The 22093-nt window shown below is 28.6% G+C and overlaps 1 protein-coding gene across 3 annotated transcripts; it reads left to right on the plus strand.

Moving 5' to 3' along the window:
• The first annotated feature begins 1464 nt into the window (after nt 1–1464).
• Nucleotides 1465–20345, plus strand: LOC105843160 (uncharacterized). Of its 3 annotated transcripts, XR_010638059.1 has the most exons (4): nt 1465–1713; nt 2568–2646; nt 7080–7236; nt 19980–20345. XR_010638059.1 is itself a non-coding variant. In XM_065795568.1 (3 exons), the coding sequence occupies exons 1-3, from the start codon at nt 1680–1682 to the stop codon at nt 20149–20151; spliced, it is 363 nt and encodes a 120-aa protein (XP_065651640.1). In that variant the 5' UTR covers nt 1466–1679; the 3' UTR covers nt 20152–20345. The 3 variants fall into 3 exon arrangements, 2 of the variants coding, with proteins under 2 accessions (XP_065651640.1, XP_065651639.1); XM_065795568.1 differs by lacking the exon at nt 2568–2646 and having other exon boundaries at nt 1466–1713; XM_065795567.1 differs by lacking the exon at nt 2568–2646 and having other exon boundaries at nt 1466–1697.
• Nucleotides 20346–22093: the final 1748 nt, after the last annotated feature.

Here is a 22093-nt window from a genome sequence, read left to right on the forward strand (position 1 = left end):
TGGAAAGAATTGTTTGGAAATATTTTTGGACCAGAAAATAAGTTCTTTGCTGATTTTAAAACTTCTTGGCCAACATTGGATAAAGAGTTGTCAATTGAAACTTGAGAAATTGAAAGCACCTGGTTGAAAACCATCAAAGAACAGACCATAAAGCATTTAACACATCTTTTTGCACACAAAAATGCTGCAACATTTCCCAGAGATGACTATCATGAATGTGCCGAAAACGCACTCATATTTGGGCAAACTCTGCCACATGGTGTACATTTTATGAAACCAGGAGCCATCCATCAAGCACGGTGGATGGCTTGTAACATCTATGCTGGCAAAACTCTTGGAAATTCCAGTGCCGGAGAGTTATTGTCCTGGAAAACCGGTTTTTCATAAAATCACTTGTCAAACAGGTTTGGCAAATCTTCTGGGAACTGAATCCCACACATTGTTTAGTATTTTTGGTATGAACATAGACTGGCTTGCTAAACTAATTCATCAGTAGACAGAGCATCCAGGTTACCAAGAAACTGAGAAATTTGTTTATACGGTGAAAGTCGTTAATGATACTGCAGAGAGAGGAGTAAAACTGATTTCAGAATTTGCGACCATAATTACCAGTGATCCACAACAAAGAGCATGGCTGTTGCAGGGTGTAGAAAGTCACAGACAGCAATATCTTGATTTTGACAAAAAAACACTGGGACAATGAAAAAACTCATTGAGGAAACACTTAATTTCCGTTTTTTCAAGAATTGTTATATTATATAGTTCATAGCACAGAACAACACTCAGTCAGGCTGACAAATAAGTATATGGTTTGCAAGCTATGCATTTACTGTCATTATTTCAAAACAATGACAGTAAATGGCACACATGTGACACTTTTTAACTGAAAATTACTATAGTTTTTAAACAAGGAATGGGGCTGTCTTTGGAGGCGTTGAGGGGGTTCTAGAACAGTTATTAAAATTTTGTAAAAAATATTTTTACATAGTACCCTAATAGAAGAATGGGAAAAACTTCAATCCCAGTGTTTTGAAAAAAAATTTGCATAGTGGACAACCCAAATGTATTTATATACCGCTATTCTACTTATACTATGAACTTGCATTTATGTGCAATTTCATGCTTTGAATGTGTTTCAATATTGCATTATTGGAGATGTAACGTCAAATCTGCTGTGATTTAAATAAATTAAATTACTGAAGATTTAGGGTGGAATGCTAGAAGCGAACTTGAGTCAAGTTCAACTTGAACTTTACATTGTAACTAATAGCGGCAGAGTATTTTTTGAGGGGAAAACCCATACTTTGCTGCTATCGGTTACAATGTAAAGTTCAAGTCGAACTTGACTCAAGTTCACTTCTTGCATTCCACCCTTAATGTAAATTAAAATTTACGTTTTTTTCTTGCTTTATTTCACTTAATATGCACCATAGTAAAAAAAATTATCTTTGTTTAAATTTTTTTTCTTTTAATTGCGGCTTATAGAATTATATAATTTTTATAGAACAAATGAATGATACATTTACTGAATAGATGGGTTCGTCGAAAACGTGTATATATTTCGTTCATTTTTTTAACTTTTACTATAACAGTTTATCTTAACTGGTTCATCATGGGCATTGGACATTTATCAATGGTAAATCAAAGAGATCTAAGCTATTCTATGCAATTAATACAAAATGCAAGTTACCAACCTGGTAATATTGATTGAATGTATGTATGTATGTATGTTTGGGTTAAAGTTTAACATCCATAGTTTAACACTTGTGCTGTTTGTTTGGGTTTAAAATTCTGTTTTTATCTAATTTATTTATGCCATAATAGTAGAGTTGAAAAAGTTTTTCACAATCATTCTTGACATCAATACTGTTTTGTATATCAGTTTTAATTTATTTATGCCATAATAGTAGAGTTGAAAAAGTTCTTCACAATCATTCTTGACATCAATACTATTTTGTATATCAGTTTTAGAACCACTACTAGGAAGATTACCATTAAAGTTTTATGAGTTGCTTCTGGGTTAGGGTTATCCACTTCTAAATTTAATGAATTTTACCCTTTCCTACTATTTACAATTAAATTGGAGTTTTTATTTCTTAGTTTTTAAATATATATATATATATATATATATATATATATATATATATATATATATATATATATATATATATATATATATATATATATATATATATATATATATATATATATATATATATATATATATATACACACACACACACACACACATACTATAGCTTGTAGATGATTAGGATAACACAATATAAGAAAAAGGTGTAGCTTCCAGGTGAAAAAAAATAATTTTGAAAAATGGTGTTTTTGAGATAATAAGCAACAAATTTTATTTTTATTTTTTTCTCCTATAAAATACAACTTTCAGGTGAAAAGTATTCTTTTTAAATAAAAAATATTCCTGTTTTTTTAACAAATGTGTGATGGATTTCTAAATTACCTTTTAAACACAAAATAAATTTTCTCCTGACCCAGATTTGACTTATTTGGGGTTTCCAAATGAGGTTCAAACCTCTGGTAGTTTTTGTGATTAGGCGAATATCAGTTATGATTCATGTGGAATGTGGAGATGGTTTATGAAGAATGTGGACATATAGACATATAGAAAAATTGGTAAAAATTTTGTTTAATTTTAAAAAATAAATATAAAAAAACTTTTTTTTTTTTTTTATGTAACAGGTTTTAATTAGCCTCACCTTTATTTTTCGTTTTAATTTAATAAAAATGACAGTGAAACAGTTATTAAATCAACTTTATTTCTTATTATCTTCTACTACAACTAAAAAGTTTATAAATTGGTATGTTTAATTAATTACAAATAGAAAAAAAATTAAAAGTATTCAATTTGTGGAGAAAATAGATTTAGCCTCATTTACGTTATATACAAGAAAATACATAAAATATTTTGTTTTTTCGCTTATTTAGTATCTAGTATTACTTCCTGATTTTTTAATGACTTTAAATATGCGACTTGACAAATACTAGTCACAAGATTTTGTATCGTTTCTATAGGTATTTCATTCCAAGCTTGTCTGATACGAGTTTTCAGCTCTAAGGTGGATTCAAATTGCTTGCCATTTTCATAAACCTTTCTAGAAAGTATTCCCTATAGATTTTCAATTAGATTAAGATCTGGACTACATGCAAGCTATTCTATTACGTGAATATTTTTTTCTCTTAACCAAGCTTTTGTAAGTTTTGAATTATGGATAGCAGCATTATCTTGTCGAAAAGTTGAATTTTCTCCTATCAATTCCTCACCATGTTCAAGCAAACTTATTTATAATAAGTCAATGTAGTCCTGTGAATTGATATTTGTTGAAATCCATGCCAGTGGGAGTTTTCCAGCAAAGGAATAAGCCCCCTAAACCATAACAGTTTCACCACCAAAGTTACAACATATCTGAGTTTCTTTCTCTTTTCAAAGATCGTGCCAGTAATTGCACGATCTTTGAAAAGAGAAAGAAACTCAGATATGTTGAAACTTTTTCTCATCACTAAAGAAAACTTGATGCCACTCTTCCTGCCAAGACGTGTTCTTTTGCAAATTGTAATATAACTTCTTTGTGACGAGCAATAAGTTTTGGTTTTGGTTTAAGCTTTTCCAAACTGTGTTTGGATCTTTATGTAAGATTTGTCTCACAGTTGAACAGATACAGGTATTTGTAAATCAGCACAAATTAGATGCAGTCATGTGCTGAGCAGCAGCACAAAGTTCAATAACTTATTTAGTACGATTATCAATTTTACGTTTGCCACCACTTCCTTTATAAGTTCCATAATTAACGCCAATCTTGAAGTAATTATTAACCACTTTTGGAGATCTTTTAATTTTCTTTGAAATTTCCCAATTAGATAAGCCTGAATCTTTGTATGCTTTAATTACTGCTAATTCTTCATTCGTTAAACGCTTACCACATTCCATTTCAAATTAAGGTATTAAAAACCAAATATTAAAAGCTTTATGAGCTCTGATTTCACAGTCTTTGTTTAATTTACAAATAATAATAAAAAACTAAGTCACAAATGCGTATTACCAGATCAAAATATACAAGTAAACTGAAAATAATTATTGATGAGGCTAATTCTATTTGTTACCGCAAATATCAAGTATTATACATTTTATGGTTTTATCAAATGTACCGCAATTTTATTATACTATATTATAATTTAAAAAGTTGTTGTTTGTAACAATAATTATATGTGTGATGATACAAGATGCACCGTACAAACTTGCTTACAGATTTACAAAACATTGGATCAGTTCATGGTTAGGCTAATTCTATTTTCTCCACTGTATAAAGTTTATAATTTGTAGTTTATTTATACTACCTAAAGCACTTTTTTTTTAACTTAACTAGGTTTTTAATGTTTATATTTTTACAACCAACAATTAGTTAAAAAAAATGAAACTGTTAGAGATGTAAAAAGTGTTTTGAAAATTAATGTAACTTTCCTATTGCAATCTGTAACATAAAGAGTTACAAAATTATCAACAATTATTTTTCAACACTGTAAAAATACAAACTTTTGAGTGCTGTCAAATGGGTTCTCATTGATCATACAAAATAGTGGCGATTTAAACCTGGACTTAAACATAAAATTTGAACCTTTCATTGTATAAAATGTTCTCCAAAATCCTAGACTTTTTCTAAAATTATTAATTATTCAAAAGGTATAAATATGTGATGATTAACCCCCCCCCCCCTCCTTCCAATGTAATATTTTTTCCATAGACAAAAATGTTTGACCTAAATTTTATGGTTTTGTTGAAATTAGCATAGATTTTATTTGTAATAAAAAAGGGGAGGTAAAGCTCATTATCTGTGGTGAAGGTAACTTATCTAGGGAAAGGAAAGTTCTGATTTAAAGCCCCTAATTTACTTGTGGGTAAGAGTCTAGGAGCTTGTTAATCTTGAATAATAGCATGTTAATCTTGGATTTTGTTGATGTTCAAGGAACATATGGTTATGACATAAAAGAAAGAAAAACAAGATAGTTGGTAAAGTAAATTTTCTTTTTGTCTTAAACAAAATGAAAATTTATTTTTTTGGTTTTAGCATACTTATAGATAAATTAATTTAGAATAGGCTATTAGAATATCAACATTCTATTTTTTGCTAGACCTTTATAGAGTTGGAGGTGAGAAAAACTTGCACTCAAAAAATAATTACGTTAAATTAAAAAATTAATTTAGTCAAGTTTTAAATTGTTTAAATTTTTGAAACTATAATTTAGTTTTTATTATATTATTTTTGTTAACTTTGATATACTTTTATGATAAGACAGAGATCTTAAAGAAAGGTATTATCATTGCCTTAGTGCTCTTGTTACCGAGCTCAAGTCAGACATTTATCATAATACCATTAACTGAGCTCAGATCTGACATCCTAATCCCATATCTCTAATTTACAGATTCTTGATCATCTTTGTTACTTACTAAACTGTTACTACTAAACTTTGTTACTACTAAAACTGTTTCAATTTATCTGTAAAGCACTCTTTAATTTATCTACTTCTTTCTAGCTTTCTTTTCAAACTTAAGTAAAGTAATTGTAAAGTACAATTTTTGTTTTGAGGTAAGTAAAGTTTATTTACAGAAAAATAAGTAAAACTTCCTTAATCTTTCCTAATGCATCCTATCAGATACAGTTATTATTCACAATCTCTGTTTAAGATCATCACTTCTTTTCTTATCTTCTAAATTCACAATACACATCCGTCCATTATTTTCACTGCTTTTTCTTATCTTCTAAATTCACAACACATCCATCCAGCATTTTCACTGCTTTTTCTTATTTCTTAAAGTCACAACACACATCCATTATCTTCACTTTTTTTTTTTTTAAGACGTTGTACATCATTAACCTTTATTTTCCACATTTCATAGATCATAAATTTTTTGATGTGGTTTTAGATCATAACTTTTTTGATGTGGTTTTAGATCATAACTTTTTTGATGTGGTTTTTTCTTTTTATGCAAATGTTGCGTTAAAAGAGATAATTTTTTGAACATGGCCTAGGTACACCTCATGTTTTTTTATAATTAGTTAGGTACAATATTATATACACAAGTTGCAGAATTATAGTTTACCAACAGCTTTGATGTCTTTAATGCTGTTTTTTTTATATATAATGATCAGATAGATTGACTGGACTAGTCCTGTCAATCTATCTGATCATTATATAATCAATTCCTAACCTTTGTAACCTACAAAGTAATTAACTAGCTATATAACAAACACACAAAAAACTAAAAAAAAAACACCATTAAAGACATCAAAGCTGTTGGTAAACTATAATTCTGTAACTTGTCAATCTATCTGATCATTTATAATCAATTCCTAACCTTTGTAACCTACAAAGTAATTAACTAGCTATATATATATAGCTTTTAAAACAATGCAAATGTGTCTTGGAAAAAGCGTATGGTCATTGAATGTATAATTTAATGTTTTCAAGAGTTAATAGCCTGAAGAAGTTGTTTGTTTTTTTTAAACTAGTCTGGGCTATTTTCATTTATATTATACTTATAATGAGCAATTTATTTGCATTTGAGTACTGAAATTACATTTATTTGCATTTTACTGAATTTACTGAATTTCCATTTTTTATTTATTTGAGAAAATAATACTTTTTTTTTGTAGTTGTTAATTAATTGCAGCTAATTTCAGAAAAATTGTAATAAACTTTTGCATCAAAAGTTTATTACACATTTGTTGATTTTTTAGTGTTTTAAAAACATTTGTTATTGCTCTATAAGCATTCTTTTTTTTATGTTCAGTTTTTCAGCCTAATACAAAATAAAAGAAAATTTTTATTTAAATTTTTGTTCTCTTTCTTTGTAATAAATGTTGTAAGTTTAGTTGTATTTTATTTTTGCTATGTATAAGCTTTTGTTTGTTTATTGTTATGTATAAGCTTTTATTATTATTATTGTTCTATTATTTTTGTCTTGTAATTCAAATTTTAGAATTCTACAATTCTTTTAGAAGATTTATAAAACAACATGTTTTATAAAGCTTCCAAAAAATTGTATTTACTAGTTTGTCTTGGACTTCATCCAGATGATCCTTTGTGTCATCGTCGTAGTAAGTTTTTATGTGATAACAAGACGTTACCATATAGTATGGTGAATGATGATTTCTGTGATTGTGAAGATGAAAGTGATGAACCTGGCACTGAAGCATGTGTAAATGGAAAGTATGAATATTATTTTTCAATAATAATTCTAAATAATTCTATTATTTTGGATAAAACTTTAGATGTTTCTGTAATATTAGATAAAACTTTATTTCTGTTGTGATATAATTTTTCATTTAATAATAAATAATAATAATAAACAATAAGATATAACTCATTTTTCTTTACATTCAAGATGTATATAATAACTTCACAAAGATTTCAAGTCTTTTTGAAGTTACAACGAAATGAAATGCTTTGTACAAATATTATTTTGAGGTAAGAAAAAATAAAATTATACAGTTATACAGAACTTTAATTACAGTAGAATATGTTAAATGGCTACTGAGTTCTTAACACAGCAGTATCAGGCTTTTCAAAATCTTTTTTATATAATAAACTTGTTCATTCATTTTTTTAAAAGTCTTCCATCCAACCTAATTTGATACCTTTTTTTTATTATTTACCTGATGTATTATAAAAGTGGAAAGCTTTGTAGGATAAAAAAAGGATGTAGACACTGAATATATCCTGATCCATAAAATAGCATAGTATAAAATGGTTAACCTCATGTTAAAGCATGGTAATAGACTGTTTTTAAAGTCTTTAGGAGAAAGATTTTACTAGCAGAAGGATCTATCTGTAAATTAGTTTTGTTTAAATTTCAGATACAATCAGGTCTAAATCAAAATGCTGTCAATGTTTTCAGAAGCTCTTGCTTTAGTCAAATCCATGACCATTTTCGATTTTTTGTCGTTTCTGTTAGATTTGATCATAGTTTTTTTTTATAATGTTCTATAAAGTATTCCAGAAGATTTTAGTACTTTAATAAAGAATAATAAAAAATGCATTGCATATTGAGTTGCTTGCCTTAACAAGTTGTACAGAAGGTATATACTTCTTTGATTGTATTTACCAATTGTTTTTCAATTATACTCATGAAGCATTTTCATAATTTATTTTAGAAATTTATAGTTTATTTAAATTATCTTCTGTATAAAAAAAATATCTTCACTTTTAACAAGGCAATCAACCTATAAGAGTCGGAAGTTAATGGAAGAGAAAAATGAAGTTAACAGAGCAAGATAACGATTATCAGATGACTTCAAAAGTTGCAAATTATATAAATGTATTTTAGTAGATGGCACAAGAGAAGCTAGTTTTTTCGAGCAGCGTCCATTAAAGTATTTATAGAAAAGAGAAAGAAAAGCAACATAACGACAATGTGAAAATGGTTGAAGGTTGGCTGCAATAGCAGGTCCAACTATATTTACTATGCATTTTTTCACCATTTTTTAAAAGAGCAAGGCCATCATTTGAAGATCCACTCCAGATATTCCAACAATATTCCATACAAGGATGGGTTTGAGATTTATAGACATAAAGAATAGAATCTGGAATAAGAAAGTGGCGAATAAAATAAAGAGATACAACCTTAGGAAAGGCTAATTTTGCAATAGATTTGATTTATGGTTTCCAAGAAAGATCGGAAGTGAGTGTTAATTCTATAAGACGAAGGGTAGATGACTCATCAAGTACTTTACTGTTCATAAATATAGGAAGATCTAGATAATTACGATAATGATTAGCTGAAAAAAATTGAGTTTTATCTGAGTTAAAGTTCACTGAGATCGCCATACTGTAGCAGAAGTGAGATTCTTTTCAAGGTCAAATGTTCCTTCCAAGCAATCAGAGAGTGTTGGCTTCTTAACAAGACAAGATAAAATGGTAGTGTCATCTGCGAACAATGCCACCTTAGCAGAAGTTTCTGGGAGATTATTAATGTAAATTGTATGGTGTATGGAGCCAAGGATAGAACCTTGAGGAACCCCTGAAGTTACAGGATATGAAGAAGACTGCTGTCCATTGAGGACAACTTTTATACTACATTTGGTAAGCAAGGGTTCAATAATCTTAAAGATGTTACCTGATACACCGTAAGAAGTGAGCTTATGGAAAAAACCAGCATGCCAAACTTTATCAAAGGCTTCAGTAATATAGAAAGCAACAGCCATAACCTCTCCATATCTATCTAATGTATAACAAAACCTATTAGTTATTACTGTTAATAAATTAGCAGTAGAACAAGAAGATCAAAAACCATATTGATGATCAGAAAGTAAGTTATGAGATTCAAGAGGAGAGATTAAGTGTTTGTTGATTAAAGACTTAAAAACCTTGCTTATGACAGGAAGAAGATTAATGGGACAGTAGTTAGAAGAGTCAGATCGCTCTCTAGAATTTTTGATAATAGGGATAACAGATGCCAGCAGGCTGGAAATCAAGACTCTGATAAGCACTTGTTAAATACTTTTTATTATCTAATGATAGATTTAGAGAACTTGTAGATGATGATGGTTTTTTGTGTTTTATAGTTTTTGATGCTTTATTCATTTTTTAAATTGGTTAAAGATCTTGATTCAAAGCACAGATTTTTTTTTTTTTTGTTATTTCACCTCCCCAAGGCCCAAAGGCCACTACAGATGAGGAAGCTACTTAATTGTGGTTATAACCCTCTCTCAACTCTATAACTCCGAAACACGAACCTTGACGAACAAGGCCGCTGCACGGAGAAATAAGTTGAGCGCGGTACTACCAGGGAAGTGGTGGGGATCGAACTCGGAACCTCTCGCTTATGAAGCGAGCGCACTACCACTACACCACTACCGCATGTAATCAATACACTATCTAACAGATAGTAATCAATATCTAACAGATAGTAATCAATACACTATCTAACAGTCCAAGCAATTACGTTCCCTAAGCCATAACAAAGGGCTCTAAATGTTGCCTTGTTTTGTATCAAAGTTGCTTTTATTGCAATTGAAAACAAAAATTAAATTGCATGCAGGTCTGAGACACATAAAATAAGATGCAATTTTTTCATTTACAACAGACTATGCTTTGCAAACATAGTGAAAGGCTTCTACTTTTGTTGGCAAAAGGAATATAAGAGTATAGTCTTCTTGGATTATCTTTCGCTACTGACCTCTCATGAAAGCCATATATCCAATCTATTGCTAAGTTAGCATCTACTAAAATTGTCTCTTTTTTTTGTGCTTATCATTTTTTTACTCCTCATTCCATTCTTCACCTTTTCTTTATAAATTTCTTATTTGCTCTTGTATGATTTAATTCTGTTATCATGTTTGGGCGGGTTTTTCAAATGATTTTTTTTTTTCCATCTTTATACAAAGTCTAAAAAGACATTGTAAATGTTGTCAGATCTGGTCCTGTTGCCAAGCTTGAGTCTTCTTTCATTTCTTCTACAAGTACTACTATAATTACTGATTAAATGATTGATCAGTAATCATATTTCATTCATCTTCTGTCAACCAAAATACAATCTTGTGTGGTGCTCCTTTAATAAAGTTACTTTCCTTTACTTTCCTTAACTGTTTCTTTATACTTAAGAAACCTATGCTCATCTAGTTTTTTTACTTAAACATCAGTTTGCTTATTTTTTACTTTTTTTAACTCCACTGTAAATCTATAAAAGGAATATACAGTTGCTATTTTGATGCATTGTACATTTGATTTAGAGCAATTAAATTTAGAAAAGAATCTTTTTTAAATTGATTTCTGATTTCGCCAACTTTTTGACATTCCTAAATTTAATCTTTAATTTATTAAATAAAAATTCTGTCTAAGAAAATTTTGCACATGTTCACTTCACTATGCATCCACTTACAACTCAATGAAGTTTTGGAGCCATTAATTTTAAAACTATTTGAAGAAGATGTCCCTGAATGTTAATTTCAACAGGATAATGCTTCTTGTTACAAAGTAAAAAAAATTTTGGATTGGTCTGCAAGAAACAAAGTTCATCTTAATAAGTGGCCTCTCTTGGTGTCGACTTGTTACCCATTGAAAATTTATAAAGCATATTATTTAAATTAAAAGGTTTTACCTAATAACACATTCTAATTTGCAATTTTTTCCTTCTTTTAAATATTAATTATAATAAAGGGTGCTCCACACATCTGAACAATATCGTATGGATATGTATTTAAATCCAGCAATTATGTTTTGTGTGCAATCACTGCCAATGCTTGTGCTGGTTAAGAACTTTTACAACAAAATGAGACTTTTGAACAACAAAGTGTCTAGTTGGTTTCCAGTTAGATAGTTTGATATTTTTATGCACGGCTGAGCAACTTGCCATCAGGCTCCATCAGGCTAATGTTGAAAGTCAAAATTTTTAGATGAAAATTGTTTGCTAAAATTGAAAGCAGCAGTTTCTAAACAAAATTCTGTTTCACTAAAAATTGAAAAAACCCATAATGAAAGTGTGGTGTCATATTATATATTGCCATATATTGCCTGAATATTATTGGTTTAATGTTGCAAGGAGCTGTTCTTAAAGTTTGAAGAGACCATACTAAAACATTTTTTATACTTTGACTTTTTATTTATATTGTTTTTTAAATTAAAACATTAATACACATGTAATAAGGATTAAGAGATAGAACAAAATGCAATATCAGGTATAGTAAGTTTTTTTTTTTTTTTTTTTTACTGATTAATTTATAAAAAATAAATATTTTATCTATAAAAAGAAAAAATATTGACCTAACTCAATTTTTTGATTTGTGGAGATAATAATTAATTCTAACCTCGCGAGTTGTAGATGAAGTAGGACAAGACAGTAGAACTGTATTTTACAAAAACCAAAAATAGTATCGTTAATTTTATGCCTATCAAAATAATTCCAAATAATACTCCTTACTCTCTCGTCCTCCATTTTGAAGCGTTTTAATAAGATTTTACAGCAACTTTTTAAATATCAAACTTTAGGTTTGAAATTTTAACTATATTTGATTAACTAACCACATTTTTTTTTTTTTTTTTTTTTGTAGTTCACCTCCCCAAGACCAAGAAGGCCACTACAGATAAGGAGGCTACTTGTGGTTATAACCCCCTCCCAACTCTATAACTCCGAAACACGAACCTTGACGAACAAGGCCGCTGTGCGGAGGAACAAGTTGACATTCATTCATCCATACATACATACATACATACATACATACATAAATATATATACATAAAATAAATAAACACAATATAAAAAACACAATATAAAAACAATACATACATAAAATAAATAAACACAAAAAAAAAATGAGTAGCCTCCTCGACTGTAGTGGCCCCCATCGGGCCTTGGGGAGGTGAACAATCTAAAAAAAAAAAAAAAAAAAAAAAAAACATACATACATACATACATATATACATACATACATTCATACATACATATATATGTATGTATGTATGAATATTGTATGTATGTATGTATCTATATTGTATGTATCTATATTGTATGTATGTATGTGTGTGTGTATATATATATATATATACACACACATACATACATACATACATACATTCATACATACATATATATGTATGTATGTATGAATATTGTATGTATGTATATTCTATGTATCTATATTGTATGTATGTATGTGTATATATATATATACACACACATACATACAATATAGATACATCCTGGAATTTTTCATTTTTTCTCTTAAATCCTGGAAAAGTCCTGGAAATTTTTAAATTCAAGGATTTAAATTTGAAAATTTTTAATCATATTTTTAAGTAACATGGGTTCCATAGTTGAAATTATAAACTAAATTTTAATAGGTTAATATTTATAGTTCTGATTTATAAATAATATTATAATCAAGTATATTTTCCCTCTCACCAATGTAAACATTTTGATTAAGATAAATATTTCAAAATGTAAAGTATAGTACATTGTTGGTTGCTTCTACTTAATATATCTGTAAAAATGCTTGACATGATAAGAATTATATGGTTGATTGAGAATTTTTCATATTTTTTATTTTTAAATTAGTTAAACGTTTATAGTGTAGTTTAAATTTTTCAGTCAGTTTTTAAAATTATGTTTAGATTTTTTCGAAATGTTTTTTTTTTGGGTAATAAATTAAAAAAATGCCTAAGAATGAGTGTGTATTTCAAAAAAAATGGTTAAATGATGATCAATTCAAACCCTGGGTTCAGAAGATAAATGAAACAATGGCTAAATGTATCTATTGCTTTAGTAAAATCAATGTTTCTAACATGGGAGAGGCTGCATTAACATCACATATGAGAAGCAAAAGGCATATACAAAGAAAACCTTAGGAGCAAACCATCAAATCATATTTATCACCTTTAACTTTCCCACCTTCTATTCTAGAAACTTGTTCTGAAGCTATATCACAATCAAGCAAATCAAAAATAATTTAAGAGATTTAAAACGCTGGGTTTTAAATACTGTTTACTCGAGGCATTCAATAAATACCTCATCAAATTCTGGAGAATTGTTCAGAAAAATGTTCCCTGATAGCAATATTGCAAAGACATTTCAATGTGGTCGAACAAAGGCCGGGTATGTGGCTACATATGGACTTGCTCCATATTTTCGAAGTGAGCTATTATTGACACTTTCAGCTGCTCCATATTACACTATTTCGTTTGACGAATCACTTAATCAAATATTTCAAAAGGGACAAATGGATCTTTTAATGGAATTTTAAAAAAATCTAACATCGTTAATACTCGATATCTTAATTCAGAGTTTATGGGACAGCTTCACTGCTGAGGAGGTTTTAAATACATTTCTCAGTGGTGCATCCGAAATTGACAAAGCAAAGTTTTTACAAGTGTCTTCCGATGGTCCCAATGTCAACTTGTTATTTCTCAAAAATTTCAGTGAACAAAGGCAAGAGGAAGAACTAAATCCTCTTATTGATATAGGAACATGTGGTCTTCACACCATTCACGGAAGCTTGAAAGCTTGTGCAAAAGCAAGTGGCTGGAAAATAAATGATGCTTTGAAATCGATGTGGCAATTCTTTCACGATTTACCCACACGGCGAGAAACTTATGAAAATATTGCTGAAACACTGGAATATCCACTTTAATTTTGTGGACACAGGTGGTGCGAAAATGAAAACTGTGCACAAAAAGCTGAATCTCTTCTTAATGGTTACAAAAAATTTGTAACATACATTATCTATGTAACATACATAATCTAAAAAAAAAAATTACCTGACGTCAATAATAAAAGTTGGTAGAGACTAAAAGCTATGATATATGATCTAATTTTACCAGCAAAATTGAAATTCTTTGAAATGGTAGGGTGGGGAGGGGTAATATGGATAGAATTTCAGATATATTTTTTTCTAATATAATTTTTTTTTTTTAATTAAAAACCACCATAAAAACTTTTGTTATTTTTCTTTACATTCAAGATGTATACAATAAAATCACAATGAGTAAAACATAAATATATTTTAAATAACTAACTTACTAATCCTCTTTTAACAACACCTTTAATATATCCAAATTACCCCACAGGTGGGGTAATACAGATACTCATATTATATTTGATACATATATCACACTTATTGCTTTTCACATATTTAAAAAGTCAAACTGTATTGACTATGTCTAGCAGTTTTCTTTTACTTACTGATACAGTCTTCTTTTCAGCTTTATTCTTCTCTTCTTCTTGTAACCTTGCGACAACATCTTGTGCTGTTAAAATTTCTCCCTTTTTGGCCTGGACACGTGCTCTGCGTTTTTTTGAATTTGCAAGTGCTGTCAGTGTAGGTTGACTTGGGTTAGGTGTAAGTAAAGAATCGATTGCTCTCTGCAGGTTTTTTACAACATTTTCTTTTTTGTTAGACTCATCTACTTCCTCGTCCTTTGGTTGCATATTCGCCATCTTTTTCATAAGTTTTGATTTGTCAACAGGGTAAAGACCACTACCATTAAGACTACTTTTCAGGAGTTTGTTATCTATCTTACTGACAAGAGCTTTTAGTAAAGTTGGAAATACAGACTTGTCAACATTTTTTTGTCTGCTTTCTCTTAACCAATCTTTAAGGATTTTCTTCCAATTTGTTCAAAGGTAAGCAAAGCAAAATTATATGATTGTCCAGAGCCTTTTTAATAGTAGAATATGTTATACGGCTGTTGTGTCCATCACATAGGAGCAACAGGCTTTTCATAATCCATTACATGTATAATAAACCTGTCAATCTAACTTTCAAAAATATAGTCCTCCATCCAACCGGATTTTGTTACACCATTTCTGGTCCATTTTGACACTGTGCATCATAAAGGTGGATGGCTTTGTAGACGGCAAAGAGAGGTAGACACTGGCCATTTGCTGACCTACAAAACAGTACAGTATACATTGATTTACCACATGATAAGGCAACGTAATAAGCTGTTTTTGATGTTTTACGAACAAAGATTTTTCCTGCTGTAGGATCTGTACGTAAACCTGTTTCATCTAAATTAAATATGCAATGTGGTCTATCAAATAAATTATTATCGTTGTGGTCTATCAAATAAATTATTAATGTCTTCTCATATAACTTAAAAAAATCTGTCAATGTTTTTACAGAAAGATCATTAGCTCTTGCTTTTGTCAAAAGTTCAGGTTTTCTTTTTCCCTACATTCCATCTTTTTTCAAAAGACATGCACCAGTCTTTCCCTGGCTTGTCATCTTTGAATGGAGTTTTTTTGCCAATAAATGTTATTTAGGATTTAACGATCACTTTGATATCTTCTCTATCTTGTGAAAAACCCTTATCAGCTAAATTCATCAGGGCTTCTACTAGAAGATTTTCCTCAGTATTATTTATAACAAACCCACGACCACTTCCAATTCTTTTTTCATTCCTTTGGATTTGATCATGGGATCGCCTGTATAATGTCCCATAAGGAATTCCAGAAAATTTTGATACATTGTATACTGACTCTCCTTCCTTAACAAGCTGTATGGCAGTCATTAATTTGCTGTGATCATATGTACCAATAGTCTTGCGTTGGTATTCACGAGGCATAATAATTTATTTCAGTCTTATTATTTTATCTCAAATATTTTAAAACAAACTTTAGTTATATAAAGTCTATAATTTAATTATAAAGTAAAGAGGAATACAAAAATAAAATATAAAACATTTAAATGGGAGTTAAAATTTTACCCTAGCCATTCAGGGAAAACAAATTTGAACTATAATCTTAATGTAAATAGTTCAGAAGCATTATATAAAACTATATTATGTCACTGAAAAATGTATAATACTATATTAAAAAGCAAAAGTGAGCATAAGTGTATATCTAAATGTCGTGTAGCTTTTGATTTTATAATAAAATACTATAATGTTAGTAGGATTTTATATATATCCATTTTACCCCACTATTATTTTACATGTATATCCATTTTATCCCATTTCAGATTTTGGTTTATTTATCAATATGGGTTAGAGAACTTATAAATTAAATTTTACATGTTGTTACATCATGGTCCAACTAATAAATATACATCATTAAACTTCCATAAGTAATATTACTGAAGTCTGCAGACAAAAGTTTTAAAACATGTTTTTTATATTTTTTTCAAAACAACGTGTTTTACATATTAACTCTTCATGTAAATCAAGTATAAACATTGTTAACACAAAAAAAAGAAGCCAATTATGTAGAAACTGTTGGTAATTTTCAAGTTTTAGAATTATGTATAGATAACTTACTCTATGAATACTTATTGAATATCTCCATGTTACCCCAACAATCTATATTACCCCACCTTACCCTATCTAAGAAATTAAATGCCTTTTAAAGTGTTTTCAAACAGGTTTCAAAAGGGTTTTAAAGAAATGTGATGCACTTTATCAGCTGCTTCATCTTGGTATAAACGATAATAATGTTCGAAAACCTCCAGCAGACATTGATATTGGATTTGCTTCTCGTTTAAAACTTGACCAAGCTAACCTCTACCGATTACAGAGTAGTTGCATTTAAAAGTGAAGCTGGGGAGTTTTTAGCAGTTTTGTTGGCACATCTTTTTGACAAATCCCCATTAAAGTTTGCCATTGTGCGCTCTGCTGTATCTGTAAATCCAATCCAAATGGCCATTGATAGCAAACAAAGTAACTGTCAAAATTTTTTCTGTTCTTTTACAAAAATTAGTAAATTGCAATCGTCAACAAAGTCTGCGGAGCTTGCGAAAGAACAATACAAAAAAATTTGAAATTGTTGACATCAACAAAAGCGCATTTCAAAATTTTGACCTTAAAAATTTAAAAATCGATTTGACCAATTTTTTTCAGACTTATGTGGGAAAAATACAGCTTATGAACAAGTTTGGAAGGTTTTTAAATTAGTCTTTGTGCTCTCGCATGGTCAGTCACCAATAGAACGTGGTTTTAGTATAAATAAGCAACTTTTGGTTCAAAACTTGAAGGAAAAATCCCTTGTTGCTTTACGTATCATTGAAGACCACCTTTGATCTTTGGGAGAAAATCCTGAAAGCATCAAAATTACCAAAGAAATGCAGCAACATGCTAGAAAAGCAAGCAGCTCATACCATGAAGACTTGAGAAAGCAAAAATTAAAAAAAGAAAGTACAATGTGGCGTTAAAGTGAAAGATTGTTGATGATGAGTTAAAAGCTGTTCGGGCAAAACGGCGACTTCGTTCTAAGTCAAATTGAGTTGTTATCTAACGAGTCGGACAAAATTGCCATTGACGCAAATAAGAAAAGTGACTTTACGCTTTTAAAAGAGTCAAATGAACAAAAAAAAGTTATGTAAAGCAAAGCGGAAGGAAATTGATGAGTTAGATTTGATTGAAAAAAGCTGAATAAGAACTAGACAGTATTTTCCATCCGGCATTATCTTGATGATATTTTATTATTGTTATATTAAAAATGCCAATAACTAGATATTTCATTTTTAGAGTCTGAAAAAAGTCTTCGAGTTTATTTTCAATATATATATATATATATATATATATATATATATATATATATATATATATATATATATATATATATATATATATATATATACGGTAAAATCCCGATATCTCGAACATCCAAGGAACCTAGAAAATAGTTCGAGTTAGCGAATGTTCTAGTTATCGGGACATTCTCTTACACGAACTTTGGCCGATAAGTAAAAACAATTAGAGTTATCAAATGTTTTGATCTCAAATGTAAAAATGATACATTATAAATTAAAAAATGTTCTATCACTCTGTCTTAGTTTTAAAGAAACGTCTCTATCGAATATAATCGAGACTGCATTGAGCTTTTGTTGCAAATCTTCACCCATAAGACTGAAGGGCATATAGTCATACAACACTTGCAGTGCCTCCCGAATATCACTAACTTTTGGGCAAAGTGGATTGATTGCAATATCATCATTATCTTCCTCGTCATTAACATCATGTTCATTCGCTGCATTTTTAACTTCTATCAACTGTCCATCTGTAAGTAAAGGTTCTGTGCGAATTAAGTTTTCATCTGCAAAAATAACATCTTCAGCTGTTGTACCTGGAGGGTAAAAATTATCAAGTTATTCTATCTGATTTTGAACCTCTTTAAAAGGGTCGTCAACCACTGCGCTACATTATTTATGCTTTAGGTTTTGTGTTTTATTAGAAAGATAGATTTATTTATGAAAATTTTAGTTTCAAGTGGTAATAAAGTTTTTATTCTATATCTTTTTAAATGGTTTATTTCAAAGGAAAACATTAATTTTCCGAATATATATATATATATATATATATATATATATATATATATATATATTTATACATACATATATATTTATACATATATATATATATATTTACATATATATATATATTTACATATATACATTTATATATATATACATTAGGGTGGCTCTTAAAACAACATTTTTGAAAAAAACCTGTTCTGACCCCTTTACTTTGTTCTATATAATACTAAAACACTGGGTTTAAAATTTTTTTGAACAAAAAATTATTTTAGGGGTAGCTCAAGACCCTTAAAAATTTGACTGGTCCCTAAAATTTTGAAAATAAAAGTTCTTCTAAAGTATGTCAACCTGGTACTCAAAAGAAGCGAAATTATATAAAAACTTCAAAAACAGTAATCACTTTACAAAAAAAGCATGTTTAAAAAAACTATTTTTTTAAAACTTGAAAATAATGACTTTTTTTATTTTCAGCTTAAAAACAATAGTTTTTATGAATTTATTTAAGAAAAAAGTTATTTTTTTGTAAATTGATTATTATTTTTAAAGTTTTTATATAATTTCGCTTCTTTTGAGTACCAGGTTGACATACTTTAGAAGAACTTTTATTTTCAAAATTTTAGGGACCAGTCAAATTTTTAAGGGTCTTGAGCTACCCCTAAAATAATGTTTTGTTCAAAAAAATTTTAAACCTAGTGTTTTAGTATTATATAGAACAAAGTAAAGGGGTCAGAACAGGTTTTTTTCAAAAATGTTGTTTTAAGAGCCACCCTAATATACATTTATACATATATATACATATATACATTTATACATATATATACATATATACATATATATACATATATACATATTTATACATATATATACATATATATACATATATACATATATATACATATATACATATATACATATATATACATATATACATTTATACATATATATATATATATATATATATATATATATATATATATATATATATATATATATATATATATATATATATATATATATATATATATATATATATATATATATATATATATGTATATACATACATTTATATATATACATATATATATATATATATATATATACATATATACATATATATATATATATATATATATATATATATATATATATATATATATATATATATATATATATATATATATATATAAAATTAAAATAAATATAATATAGATTTTTCTGCAAGACAGAAGAGAAATATATTCGTTCATCTTTAGTCAACGACGGTATATGCGATTGTTGTGATGGCGAAGACGAGTGGAAGAGACTTATACCTTTGGGGTTCTTAAAACCCGATGAACCTCTTTTACGATATTCACCATGCTCTTATTATTGTGGTCAGTAAATCAACATCGTTGAATAGTGGTTGATTGAGTCATTTTTACAAATAAGTTTTTCCTATAAACATGAGGCAAAAAATGTTGTCAATTGCATAAATTACGTTGCTTTTTTGTTTTGTTTTGTTTTTTTGTCAAATATAAAAGTTTTTTGTACATCAAAATATTTAGATGGTATAGATTTGAAAGTTTAGTTGGATAATCTTTGATTTCAATTAAATTTATTTTTAAAAATTTCTTTATTCGAAATTTAGGAACATCTGACTCTTGGTACAACTTTTTTTTTTAAGAATTTTTGCGAAGTAGTACATCGAGTTTAAATTGCAAGTTAAATATAAACGTATATGTTTAAACAAGTATTTATATATTTATGTGAATTACGTTTTCAAGATTCATTGGATAAAGAAGACTTGCATGATAAATGTTAATAGTAAGTGTAAACTAGAAACCAAAGCTAAATCAGTTTTGTTAGTTGTTTTTCTAGCTTCGGAACCTAGTTACCACACATTTCATCAAATGATATAAAAGTTTCTAACCCCTCGAATTGAAGGGGTTATAACATCAAAAAAAGATCTGCCGAGATCCTCGACTTCGTATTGATTAATCACACAAAAAAATTAAAAACAAACAAATTTACAAAACAAATTTTTTTAAAACGATTAGTCATTCAAGTCTTGTGACTAAATAATCTGTTTTTTGCAGAGGTATTGTATTTGTCAAACTTGATTTTGATTAAAATACATCAGCGGAACTTTTAAAGTTGTAAAAACATATTCTGAAACAATAAATTGTAAATTTTCAAGAACAAATAGTACAATAATAAGCTTAATAATAGTGATTTTAATGACAATAAAAACAATGAAAAGAGAAATCGTAGCAAGAACAACAAGAGGAATTGAAAATAAGATCATTAATCTTTGATAGGAATTAAAAATGATCAGGGTTAGAATGACAGTGCTAAAAAAATATTATTTTCAAACCCTTGTTTTATAAGTTGGAGGGTCTTATAAATTCTTGGGAACGGATTTGTCCCCAAACCTGAAATGCTTTTCTTAGTGATCCAAATATGGTTTGGTATATATTGATGAGTGTCAAGACAGACAGCTTTGAATTTTAGGTAACGTTCCGTTTGATCTACATAGTTTTTTTTGCTGAGTGTTTTAGGTGATGTGAAAAAGATAAATTTGAATCAATTTCGATTCCAAGATACTTTAATGAGATAATTGGACTGATTTTTTGACCACTGAAATTTAGATGTTTATTGATTTTATTCGCCTTGATTTAAATATGATAATTTCAGTTTTACTAGTGTTTAATGACAGTTAATGACTAGATTTGATAAATCTTGATGAATCTATTTTTTTAACGATTTATTAGTTTTAAGCAAGTTGGTGTCATCAGCAAAGTGGTAGAGGGTTGCACATTTTAGCGATAAATTTTGTCATTAATAAAAATAAGGAAAAGCAACTAATACAGACCCTTCTATTAGAAAGCAATTCCTCTAATAACGTAGTGTTTAAATGCTTTCTGTAGGTCGCCAAACATACCACAAGCAAAAAGTTTGTCAAGAGCTTTTCTGATGAGCTCAGTGATTTCAATAAGTGTATGAGTTATGGAATGCTTACTGGGAGACCCATATTGGTGTTGATAAAAACACTGATATTTTTGTCAAAACGTCAAAGTATTTTGTCAAATAAACAAAAAACCTTTATAAGTACTCAAAATAATTTAAATTATTTCATCACTGACATCATATGGTTTGCAATTTCTTAATTTATAACCAATTTCTTAAAAACAACTTCTTTTAGGGGGCATCCATAAAGTGCATACGGAGTAAAACCACTAATTTAGGAACCTCCTTTCTCTTTGTACGTACTTGCGTGCATATAACACATCCTCTGAAATTTTTCGGTAACCCTACTTTCCCATATACCTGCGTAAGCACGTTAT

Source organism: Hydra vulgaris, chromosome 04, assembly GCF_038396675.1.
Source record: "Hydra vulgaris chromosome 04, alternate assembly HydraT2T_AEP".
NCBI classification, from domain to species: Eukaryota; Metazoa; Cnidaria; class Hydrozoa; order Anthoathecata; family Hydridae; genus Hydra; species Hydra vulgaris.

Excerpts from the sequence above, each read along its gene's own strand:
- LOC105843160 (XM_065795567.1), top strand. The coding sequence starts at position 1,514 with ATGATACATTTACTGAATAGATGGGTTCGTCGAAAACGTGTATATATT. Across the intron at positions 1,698-7,079 it reads AAATGCAAGTTACCAACCTG|TTTGTCTTGGACTTCATCCA; the intron begins GTAATATTGATT and ends TGTATTTACTAG. Across the intron at positions 7,237-19,979 it reads GAAGCATGTGTAAATGGAAA|ATTTTTCTGCAAGACAGAAG; the intron begins GTATGAATATTA and ends AATATAATATAG.